We start from the raw sequence: 22,631 nt of genomic DNA, 5'->3' as shown, positions 1-22,631 counted from the left end.
CCATAGGTTACCCATATGGGAGCCCTCAGACATCACGAGGAACATGCAGAGCATTTCTTTCTTTGAGCCACCCAGCCCCAGCCACCATCTTGTCACTATAAACTGTATTTATTTACAGCCCTTTCCTGCTCATTGACTCTATTTATTAAAACGATGCTATGGCAGCTGAATACCCAAATGCCAGTGAGGCTTTTAGCTCAGTTTTAAGCCAAGCCTGAATTACAGACCTAATTTTATTGCTTACCCATTAACGTTTTATGCGATGGATAATTTTCTCCAAGAAGGCATTGGTGCTGTTTGGTATTTGGGCTCATTTGTTGCCAAGACAGAGGATATCAGCTTACACACAGATAATGCTCTGGATACGAAGTCTGGTTCTGGATCCTAAGCAACACAAAATATAGGATTTGTATTAATAAAGCTAGTCATTTTGGCTTGTTCCCCTTTGAGTGTTAGTGTTCCAGTTGTTCATGAGGAGAAGACTCAACCCAGAATGCTCCCTCCACATTTTCCAAACCCTGTATTTAGTAATTTATTTGCTAAATAATTTTATTTTCTATTTTTCTCATTCCAGTTTTCTCCAGCAGCAGAGTCCAGTGTGATGGCCGAGCCACACAACCGAAACACTGTGTGCCAGCACAAGACTGCAGAAGAGCTTATTCTTAGTACATATATTAGAATTTATTTTTATTTATATATAATATATATATTTATATATAACAACCCATATTTTTGCCTGTTGTTGGGGAAAGAAAGAGGACTATCACAGTGCTGCTCCCCCTGCCCCCCAGCTTCTGTGTGACCACATACCATAGAGCTGAACCTGCTCACAAAGGGGTTTCCCAAAGACAGGGCATGGTATCAGCTAAACAGAGAGGACTTCAGTCTTCCAGGCTGCAAAAGAATACATTTTAGGGGAAAAACAAAGAAGAAAACCAAGTAACGCCAGCCCTGTCTGAACTGGTACCCAAACAGGACCACTCCAATGGATATAAATCCCTTAGGATGGGATAGATCACTGTATCCTGTACTACTGTTGCATTATTTCTACATAAAAGCCCCATGTGCCCTAGAAAAAATCTCAGATATTACACTGGAGCTGTTGCAGAGCAAGGTTTTAATACAAAGTCCGAACCTGTCAGCTTAAGGCTGCTCTTCCCCACATTCCCCATCAGACTGATCAGCACAAAATAAACACTGAGCCAGCCACTACCAGAGCTTTTGTTCCATCAAACACCATTTTGATACTGAAGCAACTTGGTGATGTAGATGAGGCAGACGGAATGCACGTTGGTGTGGTTATGGCTCTCCCCCTTCAGAGAACAGCACTGAAGAAAAATAACAGCAATACAGCACAGGAGAAGGGTTCCGTGAGTGGCCTTTGCTTTAATTTCACCTCTGCAGATCTCATGGTGCAGCTTTTAACCTTTGGGATAACAGGAAAGCTTGAAAGACCACAGTTTTCCCCGCTATGGAGCAGAGATTTCTATTGCTCACCTGCTTTTTGGCACCAGAAATGTGTTTAGCTTGGAAATGCCATGGATGTAGCAGTAGCAACTCTTCAGTCCAAAGCAGAGGTGGTGAAGGTCCAGCCCTCACAAGGCAATTCTCCCTCATTTGTCCTAAACTGCCAAAGAAAAGTAATCCCAAGTCCCACATGATGTGCCAACCTGGAAAATGTGGGAACATCCCAAGCAGCCAGCATCTCAGTCCAGGGTCCCTCCATGCCAGTAGAGGCCTCTGAGGAGCACAAGGCGGATCTCCAAACCAACACATCCCTGATGAGAGAATACAAGTCATATCCCTGTCCATGGTGGTTTACTTCAAGCACAGCCGAGGCTTCAGGCGCAGGAGCTATTGGCAGTCTTCACAGGACACCACACACCAGGTTTCCCAGGAGCACCGTATGAAAGCTGGCCTGGACACCTCGTAATTGCTCTCCACTCATTTTTTGTGCCAAAAAAAAGCATGAAGTCAGAGCTGTGCTACAAACCTGCAGCAAGCAGGGGGACACTGGCAGGGAATCCTGCATTTCCCACATGGTGCTGCTCCAGCTTAGCTGGGCAGGGCCTCTCTGTGGTCAGCCAGAGGCAGCCACGCGACACCGATGCCAATATTCTCATTACAGGAGGCTAACAAGAAGGTGCCGATACCCAACACGCCCTGTGCACTAATGACTCTGTGCCGTGAAGTCACTTGTGACCTCGGGAAGACCAGCACTGGGTGCTTTTTACGACACCACAAAAAGAACTGTACCCAGTAAGGAATCATCGGCATTCTTCATAACATCACGGGATGGTTTGGGTTGGAAGGGACCTTAAAGCTCCTCCAGTTCCAACCCCTGCCACGGACAGGGACCCCTTCCACTGGAGCAGCTTGCTCCAAGCCCCTGTGTCCAACCTGGCCTTGAACACTGCCAGGGATGGGGCAGCCACAGCTTCTCTGGGCACGCTGTGCCAGCGCCTCAGCACCCTCACAGGGAAGAGCTTCTATCTAACCTGACAGATCTTCTTGTGAGCCAGCGTGGCTTTGAGGAATCAAGTAATAAACCAGCAGCATCTTATAGGCATAAGTTCCTGGGGGAGGAAAAAATGTAATTCAAGGGGACACTGATCTCCACCAACACAATTTAGGCCATTGCAATGTTCCTTCTGCCATTTGCTCTAGCAAAATTAGGAGTAATATGCTAGTGCATGTAGGTCTGTTCGTTGTAGGGAAAGGGGCCCCACAGTTTTACTCCCTGGAGGCAACTGTTCTCCCCACCCCTTTTGTGTGTATTTTTTTTAACGTGCCACACAGCAGCACAATGCTGACAAGTGCATTGTATGTTTTCTGCCTATGCAGCAGTTCAGGAGCACACAGCTTGGGAAGGGGGTTTTTAAAAGGGGAAAGGGGGAGGGAGCTGTCTTCGCTGTATCGACTGAATTGCACGCCCAGCTCTTCTATGTGACCATGGGGAAGGGGAAAGGACACTGAGGTTTAAAAACAGCTTTGAGCATCCAAAAGGGTCTTCTCCGTGATACAAGTGGAGCTTAGAGTAAAAGCTACCACAGGCAGGAAAAAACAGTATACATAAATCACCAGGGTTTCTTCTCTGGCACTGGAAGTGACCCCAGAATACAGCTCATCAGTCCTCACTGCTGTTAATCTCCATGTTTCCACACCTGACAAGGCAGAGATACCAGCTCTGAGGAAGGAAAATGGAGGAGGGAAGGGTATGGAAAGCTGGATTGTCCCTTTTCCACCTGCCAGGAGCAGCTCGATGGAGCCTCAGTGGCACCACTCCACAGAGCAGCAACCAGAGCACATTACCAGCCGCCACGAATGAAGCTGCTGGTTCATGCCCCCCCCCCACGTTACGCACAGGACTGACAAACACAGCTTCCTCTAACAATGAGGATGACTAATCCACAGCACTTTATTTATTTATTTTTGGTGAAGGCCACAGGGCAGAGCTTTTTTTCCACAAAGCCTTTGCTTTTGTGAATTAGTAAGCAGTGGGAAGGGGAAGCCCTGGGACCTACTCGTGCTATCCAGACAGAAGTAACCACAGAAACATTGTGGGTTTCTGTGGCCCGTGTACAACACACACTTACACAACCAGAGCACCATGCTTTTTGCTCCTCCGCAAGGCCAGCTCCTACTGCCCAGGAGGCTCTGAGATCACTGCGTGGTTGTAATACTTACGAAGGTGTGGAGAGGGGTTACACAAACAATCCCATGTTCCCCTGGAAAGGAAGAAAAAAGGGGAAAAAATAAGGCATAAGACAAGCTTCCACCCATAACGTTGCCACGTCCCCCTGCGCTACCTGGGTCAGAGAAGGGATGTGTAGGAGAAAAAGTGGTGTGCAGGGTTCTGTCATGGAAACAGAGCATCTGCATTAGCTCGGTGGGGGCCAGTCCCCCATGCAAGGTTGCGCTGGCTCTCAGGGCGCATTAGCACTAGCAGCCAGCTTTAATGCAGAGCTGTGGTCAAACCACAGCAGAGCCAGCACCGAAGGAGGTCACCTGGGGACTGCAAAAAGGTAATGAACTAAAACAATATAAAACGGGGGAGGGGAGGGAACAATCTGTAAGCAGATGTTTACTGACGAGCAGGCAGGTCCACAGCTTCGCCCTGGCAAGCTGCAGAGCTGCCTGCACGGAGCAGGCGGAGAAATCCCAGCCCAGTTCCCAGCAAAACAATCCGCATCTAGAGAGAACACTGAACAGATTTGGGTTACAGCTTTTAGCCAGCCCCACTCACCCCCACCATCCCCCTTCGGCTCTGCAGCCCTAAACCCCACCGAATCTGTCCTCTTTTTAAGCACTCAGAAGCAGAGATTTGCCACCAGAGTGATTCCTGGTGGTGGTACCGTTAAATACTTACCCACCTCACAGCCAAGGGCTGTGGAATCTTACAATTCGGGAGTGTTTGCAAATGGTTTTGAAAGCCTTCCAAGGAAGGTGCTGTAGGATTGTAAATCCTCCCCATTATTAATAAAATGGAGCTGTTGTTCCAACTCTAATCAAGACTTGTCTCCAGCTGGGCAATTTAAAAACGCAATTGAAAACACACAAAAAAAAAACCCCCACGATCATGAGGAAGCTTCAAGGAAAAAAAAACAATCATCAGTGAAACAGCTGTTCTTTAAGGGGAAAGGAGGAGAAACCGAAAAATAACGACCCTGCTATCTGAAATGAATTCCAAGCAGGATCATGGCGGGGCGGGGGGGTGTTTGCCGCCCTCCCACCGCCTGGGAAAGGTCACTTCTGCCATCGATGCCCTCGCTGCGCCCGATGAAGCGAGCAGCAACCCCATTGCGGTGAGCCAGCCCCATCCATCTCCATCAGGAGACAGCCCTGCTTTTAATTCATTTAGCAAAGGGGGAAGGGAAAAAACAAACTAGAAACCAAATTTATGTGAAAGAAAAAGAAAAAAAAAAGAAAAGAAAAAAGAAACAAACCCTCGCAAACACCTCCCTGCACCCTTGTCATGGATGGGGAAATCTAGCGAGGGGGAAGAAATGCCAGGGAGAAGTGGTGCATCCTTCTCATCATCATCTTCATCCTCCTCCTCCTCCGGCAGGGACCACGCCTGCCGGGCGCTGCGGCAAAGGCTCCGCAGTGGGTGCTCCCCTCCCCCGTAGAAGCTTCTGGAATAAGGAGCCGAGCTGGAAAGAGGAGAGAAACCTTTATACCCGCAGAGAGGGGGGGAAGAGAGCGAGCGGCGGAGCGCGTAATAAACGGGAGAGGATTGCACAAGGATGGGGTTGTGTGCAGGGGGGTAAAGATATATATATACATATACATAGATATATATAGATAGATATAAATGTAGCCCAGAAGCGGCTTTGCAGCCGGCTCGGCTTTTAAACCAAACACCCCAACACAGAGCACACACAAAAAAGAGGGAATATGGTGGTGTGTGGAGCGGTAGAGGATGGGATAAAGGAGCTGATCCCTCCTCCCGGATCTGCCATTGCGCTTGGGCTCGTTTGTCCTCTCGTTCTGTCGCAATGAGTTGTCTGATCCGGACTCTCTGATTTGCAGCTTCATGTTCGGGGTTTCTGTGCAGTTGTTTTTGTTTTTTCTTTTTTTAAACTTTTTTTTTTTGCTGTTTTTAAATTGTTTTAATTAAAAAGGCAAAAAAAATCCTCCCAAAATCTCCATCTCTGTGGAACAAGTAAAACATTCAGGCACACTTCCACCACGGACTGTAGAAAAGAGCTGAGTTCCTTCTTGGTTTTTCTTCTCTTTCTTTTTTTGATGGCTTTTTTTCCTTTTTCTCCTGCTTTTAGGATGTATTGTAGTAGAAAGCCAATGGAGGAAAACAAAGGTAATATATATATATAAAATCAAACGTATATACGGGCCAAAATAAGTGGTTATATAGAATAAAATCACAGTGGTTTAGGTGTGGGGGTTGATATTCTGTAATCAGTCCATAGAAAAAAAAGGGGATTCCGATGTATATAGAAATACGTTAGAAATACTTCCGTGTGTGTAGAAATAGCATAAGCATGGGCCTAAATCTGTTCATTCCAGGTTAAAAACCAGCAGTGGTTTAGGGCTGTGGTTTGGAACAAAGAAGGGACAATGTTAAAATGCACCCTGTAACAACACTGGGGTAGGAAAAAGGGAAGGCAACATTAAAAGCAGTATTAAAAGCATACGTGGTACCTTGGCTGCAGCCTCCAACAACGAACGTTTGGATGTTACGGGGTGTATATATATAGATATATAGATAGATACAGATAACATTTATATTTAGAGTATTACCACGTCTGACCACACGAAGGATATGCTTTTAATTAACGTTATGGCGGGCAGGTTGTCGTCGGGAGCAAGACGAGCGGCGACGGCTTCTTGTTCCCCACACGCCTCCGGCTCGGCAGGCACGTCCATCCTCGGGTGTTCTGGGGTTGATTCTTGCTCTTTTTAAAGCACGTTTGGGTATTTTCCACGCCGAGAGGAGAGCGGGAGGTGGCGGCTCGAAGGAGAAAAGCGGTGGAAGGGAATGGAGGCATGGACCTGCCCGCCCCGGCGTGCGTGTGGTGGGGATGGGGGGAGCGCAGGGAACGGGCAGTTCGGGGCCAAAAACCTTCAGGCTATGAGGTAAAATAAGAGATTTTAAGGGTCGGTGCCGGCCATCTGCGCGGGGGGGTGGCTGAAGCAGCATTCCTGGCGGATTTCAGCTTCCTTTTGTCAAGGCGGTGAGGAAAAAGGCGGGGGGGGAGGTCGGGTTTCCCCCGCAGCGCTTCCACCGCCCGCCCGGAGGGGATGCGCACACGAGGAGGAGCCCCTCCGCCGAGCTCTTGGCACGGCCGCGGCTCCCGCTCGCCGCCCCGGCCCCGCTCAGCCGCGCCTCGTCCCGTCCTTCCCCGCGCTGCCCGCCCGGCGCCATTTTGTCGCCTCAGCGCCGCTCGCAGCGGCCCCGCCGGGCGGCCATTTTGTGAAGCGGTTCCCGCCGAGGCGCGGGTGAGGCGGCGCTGTGGAGCCGGGGGGGGAGCCTCGACCCTCGCCCTCCTCCTGCCCGTGTTCGCCCTCAAGAACGCTTCTTTTTAGTGTTTTATTTCTCTTTTTCCTCACAAAACGCCGTGCCCTTAAAGCGCCGGTCGCCAAAGCAAGCTTCAGCCTCAGACGAAGCAATCCGGTAAAGGAGATCAAAGTATTCGCGCGGCTGTGAGGGAAAGTGTGGCCGCACGGGGAGTGAAGGGATAAATTCTTTTTTAGGAGCCATTCTCACCTCCTCCTCCCCTCCAGCATTTTGTCCCAGCGATAAATCTCCCAGCTCAATAAGCGACCTTGACAAAGGGGATAAACAGAGAAATATCTCTTTGGTTAAATAAAACGCCTCATCTACAGGCTCTAATGGACGCTGCAGCAAAGCAAAGAGATGATACAAACCGGTCTGGGCAAAAAAAAAAAGTTCATTTTGGGGAAACAGGGCTTGCGGGATGCTGTGGTCGCCTCGGATATGAGGGAAAGATGGGATCTAAAAGGTCAAATCCGTGCATCTGTTTTCAGAAAGAGGGTTGGGGTTGGGTTGGTTTGGTTTGAAATAACCAGAGCCTGGTAACGCGCGTGCGTAAACGGCTGCATTGGTTTAACTTAGTGTTATTGAACACCCAGAGGGCTTTAAATACAGCCCGTGCTGCTGGTGGGTCAGGTGTGCAGGAAAATGGGGGGGAAAGGGGAATATTGAGGTTTTTAATATATATAGATATCCATGCTGCGTGATGAAGCTGAAGAAATCCAAGACTTGGGCTGCTCCCAGAGGAATCCCTGCTGGTTTTTCCCCCTCTCCTTAGTCAGCAGGATCAGACCACTTCTCGTTGAAGGAGTGGTAGGGGTTTATGTCGTGTTGCGATGTGACAGCACAGAAAATGGCTCCAAACACAGTGGGGAAGGACAGCACTGCAGCAGGATGATGGGAGATGGTTTCCTCTGGTCAGACCAGAAGAAAAAACCCATTTTTCCTTCATCTCTGAAAAACAAACAAATCAGCAGCATTAATTCCCCATCCATCCAGCCCTCCCTCCATCTATCCCTCCCTCCTTCCCTCCCTCCCTCCCTTCATCTGTCCCTCTCTCCCTTCATCCCCCATTCACCCATCCCTCCAGCCATCTCTCTCTCCCTCCCTCCATCTGTCCATCCATCCACCCACCATCCATCTCTCCTTCCCTCCATCCCTCCCTCCTTCCCTTCATCCCCCATTCATCCATCTCTCCCTCCATTCCCTCCCTCCTTCCATCCCTTCATCTGTCCCTTCCTCCATCTATCCGTCCATTCCCTCCATCCTTGTCTCCCTCCCTTCATCCATCCACCACCCATCCATCAGTCCCTCCATGCCTCCCTCCCTGCCTCCATCCATCCCTCCTCCCAGCAGAGCCCTGGCAGCTGCTTCAGCCTTGGTTTCCCCTCCTGCAGCGTTCCCCTCCAGCTCCTTCCCGGCCCCTTGGAGGCGGTGATGGCAGAGTGAAGGCACGAGAGGAATCTGGCTCATCTCTCCGGCTCTGCGCTTGCATTTCTCACGGCCGACCATGGGGGATGCTGAGGGAAAAGGCACTTGCGAGCCTGTTTCCCTTTACAGGCTTTGCTTTCCCTGCACTACACCAAAACCTTTGGCTTACAAACAAAACCTGTGAAAAGGCCTCATTTGTAACAAAGCACAGCTTCCACCACTGATGTAAAACCACTACAGGTGAGCCTGACAGCTCATTCTTTAAAAACTTTAAAAGCTGTTCAAAGATCAGTTGTTTGTGAGAGAGACAACCTTTGGAGTTTTATGGGCTACGAATTGGGTTCAGTCTGGAGAAGAGACGGCTCAGGGGGTACCTGATGGCTCCCTACAACTGCCTGACAGGAGGATGGAGCCAGGAGGAGGCTGGGCTCTGCTCCCGAGGAACAAGAGGAAATGGCCTCAAGCTGCACCAGGGCAGGTTTAGATGGAGCTGAGGAACAATTCCTGCCCCGGAGGGTGCTCAGGCATTGGAACAGGCTGCCCAGGGCAGGGCTGCAGTCACCGTCCCTGCAAGTGTTCACACACCGTGGAGACGAGACCTCAGTGCCATGGGTTAGTGGTGGCCTTGGCAGTGATGGGAACAGTTGGACTGGATGATCCTAAAGGTCTTTTCCAAGCCGGTTGCTCCTGCGCTTCCCAGCTCACAGCAGGGTATGGCGTTAGATGCCTTTGCTGGGAAAGCCCAGGGAAATCTTATCCCCGGACCGCACCCAGCCTGGAGTGAAGAAATGCTTGCATTTGCTTCTCGTTGGAGGGCAGCCACGTCCCGCCCCGCTCCCCTGGGCCTGCCAAGAGGGATTGCAAGACAAGGCAGGCTTATTGCAGCAGCCGAGGGAAGGGCAGGGCCGGCCCGTGCGACTCCAAGGGTGTAGGATCCTCTTTGCCCTTTTGCACTGCCACTGGAGCAGGACAAGACCTTGGGCGGGTTTTATGCCTATGGTGGTCCCTGGGGGGCTCTGCAAGGCTTTGGGATGTTCCTAAGGCAGAGCAAGAGCTTTGTCTTGCTCCATGCATGATTTGTGTTTGGTTTAGTCTTTGCCAAGCAAACCTGGGCGCTTGTAAAAGCGCTTGCAACAGGGCACAGAGCCCGAGGACAGGCGGAGCTGTCGCAGCAGACCTGGGCTTGCTCAGCAGCAGGATGGGACCCGTCTCCCGCAGCCTCACCCTGCAAAATCTCCTCCATGTGGCTCGGCCAGCATTGGAAATTCCTCGAGGTGCTCCCAGGAGAAAACACGGGGCTGTGCTTTTCAGGCATAGCGACGCTCCCTGTGCCTCGACTCGCAGTGCTTCTCCCCTTACCATAGGAGAAAATGGCTTAAGTCAGTCTATTTTCCTCTTGCCTCCATGTCCATCCATTCCTGTCCCTCCTCATCCTCTTTTCCTGGAGAATATGCCAAATCTCACCAGTTCTCTGTCCCTTTGCCACGCTGCCAAACTCTCCAGTGTGAAGCCTTGCAGAAGTTGCCCTTCTCCTGCCCTCCAGCAACTTCTGTAATGCTTCATGTCAATAAAAAACATTCCCTGCCTACCTCTGACCAGAAACTGCCACAGTCATGGTCCTAACAGCCTGTCCTGGCTTGCTCTGCAGGAGAAACACCCAACCCTTCCCACCATTAGCCCTGCAGAGGGGTAGCATAGATTGCTGGGCACCCAAGGGTGCTGCGCAGAGGGGTTAAGCCAGCGTGCAATGTAATAACTCATCCAAAACACCTCTCAGCATCAGCGTTTCCATCTTCCCCCAACATTGATTGGAAAATCACCCACATTGCAAAGAAAGGAGGAGCCCTTTGCTCTCTGGGGCTCCTCTTCCCCACACTCTTTACCCCCCGCTGAGTCTGCCCATTTCTTTTTACTGTTTTAGCATCATTTGGTGCCTGGTTTTCCCCACAGGGCAAGAGGCTTTGGAAAGTGAGAGCTGCCTTGGAGCATGGGACACGCCAGAGTCAAAGCCACCTACTTACGTGACCGGGACAGACCGCAGCTGTGCATTAACATCCTATTTATAATAATAACTTTATAGCGAGTTATGACCTGATTGATGGGCTGTAGACTCACATTAGCAAACACTGAGTAATTGGCTTTGTAGATGGGGAACAGTCAGCAGGAAATAGTTGTGGGTTAATGTGGTTAATCAACCGGTGCTTACATTAATGATACATTAACCCTTTCATTTGTAAATACAGAGCATGCTGCAGAGACATCCTATGTGACCTAGAAACGTATGGCTGCTGCTTTGCTTGGTTTTAGCCCTTTTTTTCAATCAGGGAACGTGTTAACCATCACCTCAGATGTTCTTTGTTTTCTCCTCTTGATTCCATAGAATGGTTTGGGTTGGAAGGGACCTTAAAGATTCAGTTCCAACCTTTTTAAGCACTTCCAGTTAAAAGGAAAACTCTTTTTCCAGCTGGTTTGCAACACCCTCACAAACAAAACCCTGCTGACATCGGTCGCACAGATGCTGGGCATGCTTACAAATAGTTTAATTTCTGCTGGTTCGGAGCTTGGACTGAGAGAAGAGCAAAACCCGCCTGATGGCAGAGCGATCCTATCTCGGGTAACGTGCAGAAACGGGAATTGGTGGTCTTTCCCAGAATCGCAGCGCTGTCGGCTGCAGCACAGAACGGTTAGCTGGAGTTTTTCTGCCTGATGGAGGAATTTGTGCTCCGGCTGCCCTCTGCCGACCCAGTTGAGGTGAAGCCCAGACAGCGCGGGCTGTCAGCGAGAAAAACCCCAAACCAACCACAGCCACCAAACCCCCTTTCCTCTGCACCACCCACACCATAAACCCCTGAATCTTACCCCAGAAAACGACCCTCTGCTCTCTCCAGGGCGATAGCAGCATCGCTGCACCCCAAACCCAGCCGTGTTCTCACTCCGAGAGATCCAACTCTTGCCACGCCTCTAAAAACTCTAAAATGTCCTTTTTTCCGTCTTTCTAAACGTGCATGTTATGGGTTTGGAATGCAGGGTGGAGGAGAGAAACGAGGGGCTTTAAACTCGGGGTTTTATTTAACTGCAAGTAACTAAATCAGTGCCCGCTCTGCGTCACCGCAGAGAGAAACATTTAACTGAAACCCCAAGGAGGCTCAAGAAGAAAGAAGAAAAAACACCCAAGAAACCAAACTGGCCTCGGAAAAGGAGTTTAAAAAAAGAAATGAGTGAATAAACCCTTGGCTCCTCAGTCCCTGAGGCTTTGCCAGGGCTTTTTATGTCCATAATGAGCACAGGGACACTGCATCTGTGGTTCCCCGGGCCAGCCCAGCGAGTCAGGGTCCAAGCTTCGTTTTGGTGATGAAAACCCCAGTCCTGCAGCTATTTGGGGGTGAAGTGGACACTAGTGGATGCACCCCGTTTGGTGTCTGGTGCTGGAAGATGGAGGTTGAACCACGGGGTTTTAGCAGGACGACTCGCTTCGCCAGCGGATGTGGCAGGACTTGCAGAGGAGGTGGTTGTCCAGGGGGTAGCACCCATCCTCTGTCAGCTCTGGTGACAGGGGTGTCCGGCAGCTCTGGGGGTGAGAGGGAAAAGGGAGGACACATGTTAGGGGCCCCGTGCCATGTTGCATCCTATCAAACCCACCAGCGCTTGGACAAAGCAGCAGACTCCATAAAAAGCAGGAAAAGCTGAACTTCTCCTGGCTAAGCACATTGTCCTTTTCACCAGATCTGTTTATCTCCCCATCACCACCACTTGCAAGGTAAACTGATGGCACCCGGGGTGCTGCAGACCCCTTGGCTGTGCTTTACAAAGGCTCAGAGCCAATCCCTTGTGCTTTTGGGGGGCACCATCGGGGCCGTACCTCACAGCAGTAGCAGCTCTCGTGGAAGCTGCGTCCCAGGCACTCAATCTTGTAGGTGTCCTTGTCCTCGTGGGGGATGATGGGGCGCTCACAAGCGCTGCAGACCGCAGCGTATTTCCTGATGGGAGCAAACGGGAGCAGCATGAGCGCTGTGGGGTGATGGGGACAAGCTGCATGTCACCAGCACTGCCATGCTCATGCTCCCCAACCTGTAGAAGTCGGCCACGCAGTACACCTCATCCTGCTCGTCCACAGCGAAGCTCTCAGTGCCGATGGCCCGGCCGCAGGCAGCACAGGAGAAGCAGTCAGGATGGAAGCCTTTGCCCAGGGCACGGACGATGCGCTCCGTGATCAGCCCCTGGCACTTGGCGCATTTCTCCAGTGTGGCCTGGGGTGTGGGGGGGACACCATGAGATCCCTGCTCCCATCCTCAGGGACCGCATCTCCTGCCCTCCCCCCCCCTTCCCCGAGGGTGCTGGTTGTCCCCATGGGAGTATGGGTACCTGGTAGCAGGCGTCGCACATGGGACGCCCATCCTTTTGGTAGTAGCGCTGCCCGGCCAGGAGCCGGGGGCACATCCTGCAGGTGAAGCACTCGGCGTGGTACTGCTTCCCCATGGCCTCCACTGTCGGCTCCCGCGGCCCCAGTGCCTTGTGGCAGAAGGCGCAGATGTCTTCGGGAAGAAGGGAGAGGGGTTTGGTGCTGCGTGCCTCAGTTTCCCCAACTGAGGAAGAGCTCACAGTGCAGCTCCATCCCCGCCTTACCTCTGGAGCTGTCCCTCTCTGGGTACCCTTCCGCATCCCGCCGCTGCGGCTTGCCGGCTTGCTCCTGGCAGAATTTGGGTGGCCTCAATTCGGCAGGGAGGGCAGAAGGGGCCTGGCGGGTGCAGGAAGACAATGGCATGTCACACTTATGCCCTTGCATGTGGGGAAACTGAGGCAGTGGTGGGATGCGTCCTAACCTGGAGGGTGGTGGGTGCTGCAAGGTCCACTTGCTGCAGCGCTGGAACCAGTGTCTCTGCAGACAAGGGCTGGGGAGCTTCGGAGAGGACAAGGACGGTTGGGGATGAAGGCACAGGGGCTGCTGGGCAGGTTTCTGTGGCAAAAGCCAGATGTGGTGGATTTAGGGGGCTCCAAGAATGCCCCATTGCAATAGCTCCCTGACGACTTTGCAGCAACACTCACTGCACCGACCTGCCCCAAAAGCAAACGCCACCGCAGCCGAGGGGACAAACAAGGCCGATAAGCACCCAGTGATGAAGAGCAAACACAGGCTGTTCCCAGCAGCCAGATCCATTCAGGGATGGGTGCAGGGATTTGAGGAATAACCCCCTCAAACCCCCCACATCCCTTCCTGCCTGCACACACATCCCTTAATGCAAAGGAGACACAAAGCATCTCCGCACCACCATCCTCCCAGCACCGTTTGCAGCACCCCACAGCCACCACTCACCTCCATTGGGCAACGCAGGGGGCCGGGGCAGCGGGGTCCAGGGGTGATGGGTGCCTGGGACCTTGTTCCCATCTGGCCGCAGCTCCCTTTGGGTTTTCTCCTTGGTGGCCACCTCCCTCCGCGGTGGCACCAGGGTGATGAAGACCGATGAAACCATCCTCTTCTCCGCTTTCCCCGGCAGCATCGCCAAAAGCACGGACGGGCCGGACCTGGGTTTGGTTTTAGGGCAAAATGAGAGAGCAAAACCTGTGGGCACACTGGGAGCTCCCGAGGCCCTGCTGCCCTTCAGCCTCAGCCCGCCTCCCTCCTCGCCTTCCCGGAAAGGGAGAAGGAGCGAGTGTCCCCATCCCACGTCATGGCAATAAACAGCCTCGTGCCTGGGAGGACACAGGGTAAAGGGTCCCGGTGAGGCAGCAGCCAAAATCTCCCATTTTCAGGCCCTTGTGGCCAAGCCCTGCCTGTTTGCAGGCCTTTTAATCCCCTTTATTCCCTCTTTTTGCCCCCATTTGGGATTAAGCTCCCGGTGGGCAGCAGAAAAATCTCACTTTTCCTCTTAAAAACAGGGTTGCGATAGGATCTCCTTTTGCAAACCCTTTTTGGGAGTGTTCCCATGTCCCCTGGCTTCCCATTCCCTCCCTGCTTACCCCCATTTCCCTGCTAATGACTTCCAGCTCAGGGCATCCCCCGCTTTAGCATTACAGATGGGGAAACTGAGGCACAATGCTGCACATTACCACATCCCCCCATCACCAAAAAGGCCCCTGAGCATCGCCCAGCAGCACAGGCAGGATGCGCCTGATCCCGATAAACCCCATTTGGGCAGGAAAAGCTCTGTTTATTCAGCTTCCCAACGGGAAAAGCAGCTGGGGCGAAGCTTCCCCTTCCCAAACTGGATGGTTTAGGGGGGGCAGGGAGCCCTGAGGCTTTAGCCGGGAGCTGCAGCAGTGAAGATTCATCCCCTTGGTGGATTGTCAGCCTGAGCAGTACCTGTGTGACGAGCTGCCCGGTCTCATTCCCTGTGCAGGGCGGCTCCGTGCCCCCAAACTCCCTCTCACTGGTTCCAGTGCATCCTTTTGGGGGGGGACAGTCCCCCTGCGGTGGGTGCAGGGCTTCGGGATGCTCACACCGGTGACTTCAGCCTCTGACTCAAGCAGGGGAAGGGATTAGAAAGGGAACTCGAACCCAGCCCAAGCGGCTTCGCTCCCGCCCTCCCCGCCGGCACAACCCCAGCCGGGCTCCAGCACCGCCGGCCTTGGCCCAGCCGCTCAAACCCTGCCCGCGGGAGCCGGCGCTGCTCCTCCTCCTGCCCAGCAGCGCTGCAGGGGAAAAAGGGGGGGGAACCGGTAATAATGGTGAAAAATCCCCCAAAAGTAAAAAAACTGATCGCCGGGGCTAATGGGAACCATGTGCTCAGCGCATTCCTCTTTGTGCCGGGCTGATGGATCCCGGCGGCCCCATCGCGGCACCCCCGGTTCCCCCCCAGCCAGGGGCCGTCAGGGTGGTCGAGGCTTGAGGGGTGCAGTAATGGGGTGCCCCCCCCCCCCCATTTTATATGGGGTTCGTTCCCTTGCTCCTTGCACGTAGCCCTGTCCTGGTTTGGGATGGGCCATGTTGGGAAGGGCCTTCCCGGTTTCCTGCGAGCATCGTCCCAAAATCTCCTGGGGGGGGGAGCCCAGGTGGGGCCACTTATGGGGCACCCCGAAATCCACCCAGAATTAGGAGGGGACACGGGAATCCTACAAGTGACCCCCAACTCTGTGCCCTGCCCTGGGGACCTCTTGGAGAGCACTTCGAGGACACCCAAAGGAGAAGGGGCAGAGCGGGGGGACACAGCGCAGGGTGTCCCCTGGTCCCTTTCACGAGTGGCCCCACTGTCCCCATGTCCCTTACCCTGGGGTGGCCTTGCAGTCCCCCACAACCCCATCTCCCACCGCCCCCCCCCCCCATAGCCCCATATCCCATGTATGGCGGTGGCCCCACCATGCCCCCCCCAACCTGAGACCCCCCAGTCCCCTTCCTGGGGGTGGCTCCGGGTTCCCCTGTCCCATCCCAGGACGGCTCTGCAGCCCTTTGCCCATTACCTGGCGGGGGTCCCTGTCCCCTACCTGGGGGGTCCCCAACCCCATACCTGGACTGTCCCCTACCTGTGGGGGTCCTTAAGGGGGGGGGGGGTGTCGCTTGCCCTGAGGTGGCCCCACAGCTCCTTGTGGGGGGGGTCCTGTCCCTGTCCCCTACCTGGGATCCGGTGCGGGTCCCTCCGTGCGCTCCGCGGACGCGCCCGGTGCGGCGGGGGCAGCGGGGGGGCAGAGCCGCCCGGCATCACCGCCCCTTCCTCCCTCCTCCTCCTTCTCCTCCTTCCTTCCTTCCTCCTCCCCCCGCCTGCCCCATGGCGAGTGGGGCGCCCAGTGCACCCTAGGGGTGTTCGGGGGATCCGGAGCTGTACGGGGCACCCTGGGGTGCCCCATAGGAACTTAGGGTGCCCTATAGGACATGGGGTGCCCCATAGGCCCCCCCGACTGCCCCATGCACCCCAGGGTGCTCCATGGGACCTCAGGGTGCCTCATGGACCCAAGGGTGCCTTCTGACTGCCCCCTGCATCCCGAGGTGACCCATAGCCCCTTGGGTGCCCCTGTGTGCCCTGGGATGACCCATGCTCCCATCCCCACTCCTGGTTGTCCTATGGATATCCCCCCCCCCAGTTACCCCAGGCCCTCTCAGGTTGCCCCATACAGTGCTGGATGCTCCCAACACCCCTAGGGTGCCCTGTGAACCACCCCATATACCCCTAGGATGCCCCATGTGCCCCCTCTATCCCCAGGATAACCCCATAGTTCCCTGTACAGCTCCACATGTTCCGCTGTGCCCCCTTTTGCCCCCAGGATGCCCAGTACACTCCCAGAACACCCCACACCACCTCTGTGCACCCCGCTCTGGCATGGTGGGACCTCAGCTCACTCTGCCCCTGGATTTTGCTGGAAAAACCTTTATTTCCCGAGGTTTACAAGCCCTTGGAGGCCCCTGAACTGCCACAGTGTGGCCCTGCAGCCACCAGGGCCAGGGCGTCCATCAGCATCCCAGACCCACAGTGGGACCAGGGAGCCAGTCCCCAGCAGTGCCACAACCTCATGGGATCCCCCCAAAAACAGGGGATACAAGAGTCTCCCTCTGAGCTCCCCCACCCTGTGGGATGGGGTCTAGCACCTTCCAGGAGCCCTTTTTCCTTCATCCCCATGGGGGATCTGTGATGGGGAGGATTTGGGGGGTGGGGTGGGTGGAAGTGTTTTGGGGAGCCAGGCAAAACCACTTTGAGTCTCTGATGCCCAGTTACACCCTGTGTCCATCAGGATGCCGCCTCTGATCCCGATCTTGGCCGCCTATCCAACCGAGAATGCTGCGTGAAATCCTATGGGAGATGGAAGGAGAGAAGCAGAGAAGCCCCTCACCGTGGTCTCAAGGCTGCCACAGTCCCTCACTGCAGCGTCGTGGCGGTGTCACCACCTCACCTGCCTCCAGCACGCCTCCAGCATGACACGGGCATGGATCAGGCACCACAGTTCTCCCAACAGCGAGATGAGGACGTGGAAGATGTCAACCCAGTGCCCAACGGTGAGGAGGAGGATGAAGAGGCCGCCCATGCGCACCAGCACCGTCTGGAACACCGGCCGCCTCCCGCTGCTCTGCTGCGGCTCCTCTGCAAGGACACGGCCACCACAGTGGGACCCTGTCCCTGCCCCACAGCCAGGGACTGACACTTCAGGGATGCTACAGATGCACCATATAGGGACATACCCCCCAAACCCCCGTAACTGGGTCTCCTCCTCACCTTGCATGTAGATGATCAGCAGCGTGTAGCAGATGGTGAGCGGCGTCCAGAAGCGGATGGCCTCCCCCGTGGAGAGGAAATCCCGGTTGATGAGGGCTACGGCAGCCAGGTCCGCCACGGTGAAGGTGATGGCCAGCGCCTGGCGCAGCAGGCGCGGGATGCGGTGCCCGGTGCTGAGCAGGAGGATGCAGACGCCGCAGTACTGCGCGGGGCTGTGCAGCTCGTACAGGGTGCAGACGTGCCGCGCCAGGCGCCGCGCGCCGCAGGCCAGCAGCCCCGCCAGCCCCGCCGCCAGCGCCAGGTTGCAGGTGCTGTGGGGAGCCCCTTCCAGCAGGAAGCTGAGGCCGCAGGACACGCCGCAGCCCAGCGAGTACTGGCACAGCAGGTAGAGCTGGGTGCTGTGGGAGCCCTGCAGGACGGGACACGCTGTCAGCAGAGCAGGGAGGGATGCACGGATGCGAGGGGATGCAGGGCTTCCTCCATGCTGCAGCATCCCTGTGACCCCCCAAGCGCTGGTGGCAGCAAGGGGATGCAGTTGCAAAGACATGCATCTTCATCCTCCCCACAGGTGTTGCAAAGCAGTGCTTGGCTGCAGTGCAAAGCAGGATGCATGGCTGCAGACACACAGGCATTCAAAGTGATACATGGATTTCTCCATGCCACCCATCCTCATCCTCCCTGCAGGTGCTGCAGAGCTGTGAGGGGATGCATGGCTGCAAAGCAGCAAGTGGTTTTCTCCATGCTGCAGCCCCCTGTAGCCCTGCAGATGTTGCAGGCAGCAAGGGGATGCATAGCTGCGGAGATGCATGCATGCAAAGCAATGCATGGTTTTCTCCATGCCAGCCATCCTCATCCTCCCTGTAGATGCTCCATGCAGCAGGGATGCACAGTTGCAAAGCACTGAGTGGTTTTCTCCATGCCGCAGCCCCCTATAACGCTTCAGGCGTTGCATGCAGCAAGGGGATACATGGCTGCAGACATGCATGCATGCAAAACAATACATGGTTTTCTCCATGCCAGCCATCCTCATCCTCCCTGCAAAGGTTGCAAAGCAGCGGGAAGATGCACAGCATCCTCGATGCTGCAGATCCCATATGCCTCATGGGTGCTGCAAGCAGCAGGAGGGGATTTATTTCGGGCACGCCACAGCCCTCATCCTCTCTGCAGGTGCTGCAAACCCACACACAGTCCATGCCCCCTCCCCATCCTCCCCAGGCAAACCCACAAGCGAGGCTCGGTTCCGCAGCCCCCCGTGCCTCGGTTTCCCCCGTGTCCCGTCTCACCTTGCCGAGGGAGAGCAGGGTGGACACGGCGCGCAGGGAGAACTCCAGCACCACCAGCGCGGCCACGCGGGAGCCCACCAGCGCCAGCAGCCCCGTCAGCACCAGCACATGCAGTGGCTCCAGCACCCGCCGCTGCGCCCGCATCGCCTCCTTCTCCGCCTGCCCCTCTGGGTCACTGGGGACAGCGAGGGGGACGCTGAGCCGGGCGGGATGTCCCCTCCCTCCTCTGCCGCCCCAAAAGCAGGGTGACAGCCTCGAGAGGTCCCCCGTGCTTTGCAGCAGGGAGAAGAGGGCACAGCCCTTGCCCTGCCACTGCCAGCACGCATGGGTGCTGCGAGCTGCCCTCCCCAGTAGTGGATCCCAAAGGCAGATCCATCCCAAAACCCCCTTGTGGAACCGGGAAAGAGGGGCTGGTGCTTACTTCAGGCACTGGATGTAAAGATAAACCTTCAGGAGGCTGCAGAGCACCGAGACGGCGCAGGCACCCACCAGCCCTGCAGGGAAAAGGCAGCAGCAGGTCACCGGTGTCCCTGAGCCATACCCAAGCTGTCCCCATGGACCCCCGGGGGCTCTCACCTTGTAGCAGCGCATCCAGCAGCGCCCAGCCCCATGTCAGCCCCGGCAGCCACGACCCCAGGGAAAACATTCCGGATGGAGAGGAGCCACAGCAGAGCCAGGGCCCGGCTCCAAGGTCCAAGGGGTGGAGGCCGGGAGCCTCCCCCTGGCTGGTAAATCATTGCTGGGGCAAGTGAGGGCAGCTGGAGCTCAGCTCCTCCAGCCAGGGCTCCAGCTGCCCCATGGAGGGGAAAATTAGGGTGGACAGAGGGAAGCAGCAATGGGATGGACACGATGGGGTCTGTGGATCATGAGCATTTTGGCCCCTGGCATCACCATTGTTCTTTCCAGCCTGACGCAGCGCAGCGTTTCAGGTCAGCCCTCGCTGAAGGCTGAGAACACTGGGGCTGTTCAGCCTGGAGAAGAGAAGCTGCTTGGAGACCTCAGAGCAGCTTCCAGTGTCTGAAGGGGGCTGCAAGGATGCTGGAGAGGGGCTCTTCATCAGGGACTGTAGCGATAGGACAAGGGGTGATGGGTTCAAACTGAAACAGGGGAGATTTAAGATGCACATAAGGCAGAAGCTCTTCCCTGTGAGGGTGCTGAGGTGCTGGCACAGGGTGCCCAGAGAAGCTGTGGCTGCCCCATCCCTGGCAGTGTTCAAGGCCAGGTTGGACACAGGGGCTTGGAGCAAGCTGCTCTAGTGGAAGGGGTCCCTGCCCGTGGCAGGGGTTGGAGCTGGATGAGCTTTAAGGTCCCTTCCAACCCAAACCATTCTGTGATTCTATGATTTGCACCACCCCAGAGACCCTGAAATGACGCCAAAAACTAGAAAAACCCCTTTATTGACGGGCGCAGCAGGGCCAGGACCCATCCTACAGCCCCGGGGGCTGCTGGTGCTGCACCATCTTCCTGAGCTCATCCCAAAAGAAGAGGCTGAGGACGGTGTGCGGGCCGAGGCGGAGGTAGACGGCGCCGATGCCCTTGTACAAGCCCAGCAGCCCCTCTTTGCTGGAGATTTGCAGGATACAATCCAAAAACCCCCGGTAGAGCTTGCCCTGGGGAGAGAGGAGCCCCTGTGGCGCATGGATCCTGGGAAAAGCCGTGTTCCCCACCATCCCCTTCCCCACATGGCCTTACCGTGCCGTCGGCATCCACGGGCTGGTTGTAGAGCCGGGTGCTGATCACGTCGAAAGGCGTCATCGTCACCGCCACGGCCACGCCGCTCACCATGCCCCCCGCCAGCACCGCGGCCCAGCTGCCCTCCCCGAACCACTGCGGGAAGCGGTGGGCATCAGCTCCTCCCACCAAAAACAGGGAATGGGGGGATCATTGGATCAATGGCTTCCGGATCCCGCGTTGCCCTCACCTGGTGCTCGCAGACCCAGTCCTTGGCGGAGGCGAAGGTGGCGAGCTGCGCAGCTGAGCCCACCGCCACGCGGGGCACGGCGCCCGTCACCCCCCGCCACAGCCCTGCCACCCCGTGCTGCCTGTAGATGCTCTCGAACGCTCCGGAGATGCTCTGGGAAGTGAGGAAATTGGGGAAAAATGGGAACAGCGCATCCCTTCCAATAGCAGCCTGCAGTGCCTGAAGGGGACTACAGGGATGCTGGAGAGGGGCTCTTCATCAGGGACTGGAGCGGTAGGACAAGGGGTGATGGGTTCAGACTGAAACAGGGGAAGTTCAGGTTGGAGATAAGGCAGTTCTTTACTGTGAGGGTGCTGAGGCGCTGGCACAGGGTGCCCAGAGAAGCTGTGGCTGCCCCATCCCTGGCAGTGTTCAAGGCCAGGTTGGACACAGGGGCTTGGAGCAAGCTGCTCTAGTGGAAGGGGTCCCTGCCCGTGGCAGGGGTTGGAACTGGAGGAGCTTTAAGATCCTTTCCCACCCAAACCATTCCATGGTTCCATGATTCTATCCCACCCTGGCACAATTTCCCACCCTGCTGTGCAAAACCCCCTTGGTGGCACGAAGCCACCGTGGCTCTGTATGGGTGCCAGCGGTCCCGTGGGGTGCCCAGATCCAGTGTCCCAGCTCCATGTTCCTGTCACTCCCTCCTTGTTCACTGTTATTTATAGCATCTCTACGGGCCAAACAGCAGCTTTCAACACCCAAAATAGCACCGTCCCCACCGGGTCCTGCTGCGTGCGTGGCCACGGTGCCACCAAACCATGGGTACCCACGCCCCCCAAGACCCCACTCCTCACCTCATGATTGTGCTGGTGGCCCACGGCCACTGAGGACAGTGTCTGGGCTTGGAGGTGGGTCTTGACCTGGGGGGGGACACAGATGTGTGTCACAAGCCCCCCCCAATCCCCACCGGGACAAACCGTGGGTTCTCCCTCCTCATCTCTTCTCAGCAGCTCTTGGGGTGTTCTGAGCCCCTTGGCAGATGTGGGGTGCCCAGATGTGGTGCCAAGCAGCACCTCCAGACTTTGAACCCCCTGTATTCACCCTCCCAGCCTGCAGCAAAAGGATCCTGTGAGCGCTCATTGCAGCCCTCTCTGAGCTCTGCAACCCTAAAAACCGGTGTGGGGGGAGAAACACCCCAATTCCCTTATGAGGGAGTTCTCTGCTCAGATTTCCAGGAGGGGAGGGATCTGGGGGGGGGGGGAAGGGGGAGTTCCCATAAGGGAGAAGGGAAAAGCATGCAGAAATCAGACCCTCACTTCGGGGGGTGAAGCAGCGCAGGGCAGAAGGGATGCGCCGAGCGCTGTTCGGAGGCTGGAGCCAGCTCCAGGGTAGCCAAATACGTTCTATTTTATAGAACCCCCCAAACCCCCCAGTTCCTCCCGCAGCGGGGCAGAGGCACTCACCAGGTACGCGGGGCTGCCCACGAAGGCTCCCACCGCCCCGGCGATGGCTCCGGCGGCCACGGTACCCCCGGGGTACCGCGTCCAGCCGGCGTCCTCGGCGTGCGAGTAGCAATAGAAGCGGACGCCGTTCATCAGCCCCTGGTAGAGCAGGCTGGCGGCCAGGCCCTTCTGCAGCCCCCGCAGCCCATCGGCGCGGCACACGGCGCCCAGCGCCCGCAGCACGCCCCGGTACGGCCGCGGGTAGGTACCGGGGGGCTGCAGCTCGCCCTGGAGCTGCAGCCGCGTCTTGACCACCTCCAGCGGGTTGGTGAGCACGCAGGCCAAGCACCCGGCCGCGGCGCCCAGCACCAGGTCGGTGGCTGGGGGCACCCCCCCGGCTGGGGAACCCCCTGAGACGCGGGG

At 55.9% G+C, this 22,631-nt stretch overlaps 4 protein-coding genes across 6 annotated transcripts; all 4 read right to left on the bottom strand.

The window, feature by feature from the left end:
- Positions 1-751: 751 nt before the first annotated feature.
- LOC134171987 (uncharacterized) lies at positions 752-6,132 on the bottom strand. Its single transcript, XM_062634659.1, has 5 exons — positions 6,106-6,132; positions 4,947-5,572; positions 3,688-3,728; positions 1,671-1,778; positions 752-894 (listed from the first exon to the last, which is right to left on the bottom strand). The coding sequence occupies exons 1-5, from the start codon at positions 6,130-6,132 to the stop codon at positions 866-868; spliced, it is 831 nt and encodes a 276-aa protein (XP_062490643.1). The 3' UTR covers positions 752-865.
- Positions 6,133-11,496: 5,364 nt separating this feature from the next.
- On the bottom strand, positions 11,497-16,445 carry FBLIM1 (filamin binding LIM protein 1). Of its 2 annotated transcripts, XM_062634661.1 has the most exons (9): positions 15,993-16,444; positions 14,745-14,898; positions 13,758-13,966; positions 13,267-13,400; positions 13,070-13,181; positions 12,809-12,978; positions 12,515-12,693; positions 12,306-12,423; positions 11,497-12,014 (listed from the first exon to the last, which is right to left on the bottom strand). In XM_062634661.1, exons 1-9 carry the CDS (start codon positions 16,075-16,077, stop codon positions 11,901-11,903), a joined length of 1,275 nt encoding a protein of 424 aa, XP_062490645.1. In that variant the 5' UTR covers positions 16,078-16,444; the 3' UTR covers positions 11,497-11,900. The 2 variants fall into 2 exon arrangements, with proteins under 2 accessions (XP_062490645.1, XP_062490646.1); XM_062634662.1 differs by lacking the exons at positions 13,070-13,181; positions 13,267-13,400 and having other exon boundaries at positions 15,993-16,445.
- A 279-nt stretch (positions 16,446-16,724) lies between these two features.
- Positions 16,725-19,989, bottom strand: TMEM82 (transmembrane protein 82). Of its 2 annotated transcripts, XM_062634663.1 has the most exons (6): positions 19,440-19,962; positions 19,285-19,357; positions 18,864-19,038; positions 17,581-17,989; positions 17,261-17,448; positions 16,725-17,160 (listed from the first exon to the last, which is right to left on the bottom strand). In XM_062634663.1, exons 1-6 carry the CDS (start codon positions 19,507-19,509, stop codon positions 17,098-17,100), a joined length of 978 nt encoding a protein of 325 aa, XP_062490647.1. In that variant the 5' UTR covers positions 19,510-19,962; the 3' UTR covers positions 16,725-17,097. The 2 variants fall into 2 exon arrangements, with proteins under 2 accessions (XP_062490647.1, XP_062490648.1); XM_062634664.1 differs by lacking the exon at positions 18,864-19,038 and having other exon boundaries at positions 19,440-19,989.
- Positions 19,990-20,239: 250 nt separating this feature from the next.
- On the bottom strand, positions 20,240-22,628 carry SLC25A34 (solute carrier family 25 member 34; the record flags this gene model as incomplete). The annotated part of the gene is made up of 5 exons (XM_062634660.1): positions 20,240-20,473; positions 20,556-20,690; positions 20,785-20,937; positions 21,621-21,686; positions 22,230-22,628. Coding segments are annotated over 5 exons (936 nt in total), but the record flags the coding sequence as incomplete, so codon positions are not given.
- Positions 22,629-22,631: the final 3 nt, after the last annotated feature.

This window comes from Pezoporus occidentalis, unplaced genomic scaffold (genome assembly GCF_034315485.1).
Source record: "Pezoporus occidentalis ecotype Australia unplaced genomic scaffold, CSIRO_AGI_Poc_V1 ctg435, whole genome shotgun sequence".
In the NCBI taxonomy this organism is placed as follows: domain Eukaryota; kingdom Metazoa; phylum Chordata; class Aves; order Psittaciformes; family Psittacidae; genus Pezoporus; species Pezoporus occidentalis.
Note: the sequence above shows the minus strand (reverse complement) of the source record. Positions and strands in the feature narration are given on the sequence as shown.

Excerpts from the sequence above, each read along its gene's own strand:
- LOC134171987 (XM_062634659.1), bottom strand. The coding sequence starts at position 6,132 with ATGTTGCCTTCCCTTTTTCCTACCCCA. Across the intron at positions 3,729-4,946 it reads GCAGGGAGGTGTTTGCGAGG|GGGAACATGGGATTGTTTGT; the intron begins GTTTGTTTCTTT and ends CTTCCTTTCCAG. Across the intron at positions 1,779-3,687 it reads TAACCCCTCTCCACACCTTC|GGATGTGTTGGTTTGGAGAT; the intron begins GTAAGTATTACA and ends TTCTCTCATCAG.
- FBLIM1 (XM_062634661.1), bottom strand. The coding sequence starts at position 16,077 with ATGCCGGGCGGCTCTGCCCCCCCGCTGCCCCCGCCGCACCGGGCGCGT. Across the intron at positions 13,182-13,266 it reads CAGCACCCACCACCCTCCAG|GCCCCTTCTGCCCTCCCTGC; the intron begins GTTAGGACGCAT and ends TGCACCCGCCAG. Across the intron at positions 12,424-12,514 it reads TGCGTGGCCGACTTCTACAG|GAAATACGCTGCGGTCTGCA; the intron begins GTTGGGGAGCAT and ends TGCTCCCATCAG.
- TMEM82 (XM_062634663.1), bottom strand. The coding sequence starts at position 19,509 with ATGTTTTCCCTGGGGTCGTGGCTGCCGGGGCTGACATGGGGCTGGGCG. Across the intron at positions 19,358-19,439 it reads GCTGGATGCGCTGCTACAAG|GGCTGGTGGGTGCCTGCGCC; the intron begins GTGAGAGCCCCC and ends TTTTCCCTGCAG. Across the intron at positions 17,161-17,260 it reads TGGAGGCGTGCTGGAGGCAG|GATTTCACGCAGCATTCTCG; the intron begins GTGAGGTGGTGA and ends CATCTCCCATAG.